A 4,510-nucleotide genomic window follows, 5' to 3' on the forward strand; every position below is an offset into this window, starting at 1 on the left:
AGATATTTCGAAAATAATTGGCTCAATTCTAAAGAGACAAGCTTTTCTCAAAATAATATACTTCAAGAAAAAATGTCAAAATATATATGAAATCACAATGTAGGAAAAGCAATGCTAGTTTTTATTTGACAGGACTCCTGCCACTTGAATTTTAATTAGTTTTTATTTGCTTGTCATAGCAAAATGCTTATCTTTTCTTATGATCGTTCAATCATTAAATCTTGGAAACCATTAAATTATTAACTAGCAGGGAAATATTTGCCATCCGCTGTATGAGGTTGACTACTTTTTCTCTTTATGACTGATGTATTATTATCATACAAATTACACGACCACTGTTAAGGATAAAGAGACATCTTATATGAGATTATAAATAAATTACGATCATTTAAAAGTAATTATTAGTAAATTAACGGTTGATCACTATTCATTTTTTAACTATTTCAATTAAGAAATTTGTACGTAAATCTAGCTGGTTGGACCTTTCCACTCAACCAAAGTTATAAAATCAAGCATCAGTTAGCATTCATAATACTAAATCTGAAACAGCTAGAAACCTCTCCGAGAATTCCCAAAGAGCAATATGGCACTTTGGATTTGGGCAACACTTGGGGTGCTTGCACTTGTTCACATCCTGCAAACATGCATATCAAAAGGCAAGACCAAGCACAAGATGCTACCTCCTGGTCCGAGAGGGTTTCCTATTTTTGGCAGCCTCCATTTGTTAGGAAAGTTCCCTAACAGGGATCTTCATCAACTATCCCGGAAATACGGTGATATCATGTACTTGCGGTTAGGCCTCGTACCCACAGTTGTTGTCTCGTCCCCACGAGCGGCCGAGCTGTTCCTCAAAACGCATGACCTCGTTTTTGCAAGTCGACCACCTCATGAAGGTTCAAAGCACATTTCGTTTGGGCAAAGGAACCTGAGCTTTGCTGAGTATGGCTCGTATTGGCGCGACATCCGAAAGATGTGCACGCTCGAATTACTTAGCAACCACAAAATCAATTCTTTCAAGTCGATGAGGAGAGAAGAAGTTGCTCTCCTAATTCAGTCTGTTGAGGAGGATGCCAATTATGGACGCGTTGCTATTGATCTCAGTGTCAAGGTATCATCGCTGAGCGTTGACATGACCTGCCGGATGGTGTTTGGGAAGAAGTACAAGGACGAGGAGTTTGACGAGAGGGGTTTCACCGCTGTGATGAAAGAGGGTCTCAAATTATCAGCGGGCCCTAACTTGGGAGATTACATTCCTTGTATTGCGCCGCTTGACCTCCAAGGGTTCACTAAAAAAATGAAAGCTATTAACAAGGCGTTTGATGAATTTTTTGAGAAGATTATTGATGAACATCTTCAATCCAAGGATGAAGAAAGAACTAAGGACTTTGTTGATGTCATGGTGGCCTTCATGGGGTCTGAAGATTCTGACTACCGAATCGAACGCACCAATATCAAAGCCATAATGTTGGTAAGTATACGTATATATCATTTTATGTATTTCTCTTTTTATTCCTGCTTGATATCATTACAACGAAATTGTTTCTTGTTAGACAAATTTAGCATGGTGTGGTCTAAGATTGTGATTCTGAACGACTGATTAGGTCAATTTTTGGTTGAATATACTAGATTGACTGTTGATGGTACAAATTTGTGCTTTATCATGTACAATAAATTGTCATCTACGTAGATAAGTCCCGCTAATATATATACTTCATCTATGAAAAATTTATTGGCAGGACATGTTTGCGGGTTCAATGGACACCACATCAACAACAGTCGAGTGGGCACTCTCGGAACTCATGAGACATCCACAGGTTATGAAGAAAGTCCAAAAAGAGCTAGAAAATGTTGTCGGCCTCAATAGAATGGTGGAGGAATCAGACTTGGAGAAATTGGAGTACTTGGACATGGTAGTCAAGGAAACCTTGAGGCTACATCCAGTGGCACCATTGTTGGTTCCTCATGCAGCCATTGAAGATTGCATTGTCGATGGCTACCATGTACCAAAAAAGTCACTCGTGATCATAAACGCATGGGCAATCGGGAGAGACCAGAGTGCTTGGGAAGATGCAGAGAAGTTCGTACCAGAGAGGTTTGAGGGTAATAATGTTGATGTTAGAGGAAACCACTTTCAGCTTATACCGTTCGGATCCGGCAGAAGGCGTTGCCCTGGAATTCAGTTAGGGCTTACTGTGGTACAATTTGTGTTGGCACAACTTGTGCATTGTTTTGATTGGGAACTTCCGGATAACATGTTGCCAAATGACTTGGATATGACTGAGGATTTTGGTCTTACAGTCTCAAGGGCCAAGCATTTGCTCGCTATTCCTTCATATCGCCTTCAGAATTAATGTGTTTGTAGTGTCTATTTTCCTACTTGTAATCTGTTGTGGACTATCTTTTCTGTTTTTCTACTGTCTTACACTTATTTTCTTCACTTGATGAGGAGAACGAGCAATGGAATAAATTAAGCAAATTGTTGTCAAAGTTTCAATAATGATAAGTCCCATGTCTATATAGTAAATCAAAGCAACTAGCATGTCCTTTTCTATAAAGAGTTATTTTGAAACATAGATAGGATCATAGGGAAGAATATGCAATATGCATGTCTTTACGGTTCTGTTAATACTAGTGGATATGTATATATACTTATCTTTTACAAATGATAAGATAATCTTCATTATACTATGGGAGGGGGATTCGAGCATGGGACCCCGGGTGCATGGGCTAATACTTTTAACCAACTGAGCTTCAAGCCACTTGCTTGTATATATCTACAAATAGGGTTTACCATGTTTCCCTGCTCTTAATAATTCTCTTCAGGATTGGTTTTGCCCTATTAATTAGCGCCTTTCAGCTATATGGTTTGAAATTGGGCAATTAAGCTCCCCTTGTCGACAATGGATGACAAACTTATTTGGTTGAGTATTGAATAAGTTATATCTATTTGAATCTTACCCAGTTTCGGCAACCTCCGCGACTTTGCAGGCGCTTTCCGGTCATCTTTGGCTACTATTTGGTTTCTTAACATGTATGATCTTGTTCTACTCTTCTCTAGCTTCATTTTGATATATTATGGGTCAAATTTGGTTGAGAAATGAGAGAGATATAGCCATTTGAAGATTGCCCAGATATCCGGCAATTTTCTAAAGATCTGGTGACCGAAATATTCCTTGCGTCGACTTTTACGAATTTTTTTCAGGAACCCTCCTAGATAAATTTTGACGCCCTGAATCCATTTTTTAGCATTTGTTAGTGAAATTTGGAAGTTTTAACGTAGTTGACTGGCTCGGGGTCTTGGTTGACTTTTTAGTTGACTTTTTACGAAATTTTCTTGGGATCCCTCTTAGGGTAATTGGATGCCCTAATTCCAAAGCCGCACTCCATTTTCCCAAATTTAATCATTTTAGTTGAGTTTTACTAATGGGTCACAATATTATGCTTAGGTGTTATTACTATCGGAGACTCCGTCTTTCTTAGTTAGAATGGTTGCAACCTTGTAAGTATCTATGAGTGGACCCCTTCTTAAATTGCACGATTTTAAATGCTAGGATTGCATTCAAGTTTCATGATTTTCTGTTTTACGCATTATTTATGATTTATTAAGTTTACATTTACGAAAGATTTACGAACCATGGCTTTTTACGTTTTAAGATGTATGATGGAATCACGGATATGAATTTATGATGTCACATGATTGATTTATTATGGTTTATGAGATTATGCTTTGAGCTTCGGTGATTTGATACAAGAAATGTGATTTATGTTTTTCGTGCTTACTTAGTGGGTAATCTTACAACACATACACACAACACAAGTATGTATCTGTCTATCACCATAGGACACAGTTGATGAGTAGTGAGATATTATGACATACATCACAGCTTCACTGGCGAAACCAATGTCAGACAGCTTCACTAGCCATGGCTAGTGTCGGTGTTTTATGTTGTATTTCTTGACGTAACTCAGAGTCGTACAGCTTCACCTTCGGGTGATGGGCCTATCATGTTTTTTCACCGGTGTAACCCAGTGTCGTATAGCTTCATCCTCGAATGATGGTTATGTCTTTGGGTGACTATGATACCCCTAGTTAAGTACATTATTTTATGATTTCGAGCTTTTACAGATTTTGCCTGTGGGCGACTACCATACAATTATTTAAGTAGATGATGATTTGATTTACGAACGTTTTCATGGCATGCTAGGGTTTTTTTTTAGAAAATCTACTATGTAGTATTATATTGTGTTTTCAAAACAGGGGGTTACTATGTTCGAAAGAAAATTGATTTTCTTATTATTATTATTTATATTAAATTGGTCCACTCACACTTTGTATGCCCTGAACACGTTTCTGCATTTGCATATTTCTCTATATTTACATATTTTATTTAAATTCATTCCTTTTCATAACTTGCATCCATGTTAAAGTGACTCATCACCCTCAGGTGTCGCCCAGCACATGGCCATCCTGGTGTTTAGAGGTATCGGGGTCGGGGTGTGTCAAAAGTCC

The 4,510-nt window shown here is 38.0% G+C and overlaps 1 protein-coding gene across 1 annotated transcript; it reads left to right on the forward strand.

The window, feature by feature from the left end:
* The first annotated feature begins 510 nt into the window (after nucleotides 1-510).
* Nucleotides 511-2,476, forward strand: LOC139189692 (cytochrome P450 71AU50-like). The gene is made up of 2 exons (XM_070808820.1): nucleotides 511-1,468; nucleotides 1,737-2,476. Exons 1-2 carry the CDS (start codon nucleotides 584-586, stop codon nucleotides 2,349-2,351), a joined length of 1,500 nt encoding a protein of 499 aa, XP_070664921.1. The 5' UTR covers nucleotides 511-583; the 3' UTR covers nucleotides 2,352-2,476.
* The last annotated feature ends 2,034 nt before the right edge of the window (nucleotides 2,477-4,510 follow it).

The sequence above is a fragment of the Malus domestica genome, chromosome 11, assembly GCF_042453785.1.
Source record: "Malus domestica chromosome 11, GDT2T_hap1".
In the NCBI taxonomy this organism is placed as follows: domain Eukaryota; kingdom Viridiplantae; phylum Streptophyta; class Magnoliopsida; order Rosales; family Rosaceae; genus Malus; species Malus domestica.

Coding starts and splice junctions, on each gene's coding strand:
- LOC139189692 (XM_070808820.1), top strand. CDS start 584: ATGGCACTTTGGATTTGGGCAACACTTGGGGTGCTTGCACTTGTTCAC. Junction 1,469..1,736: donor ATATCAAAGCCATAATGTTG/GTAAGTATACGT, acceptor ATTTATTGGCAG/GACATGTTTGCGGGTTCAAT.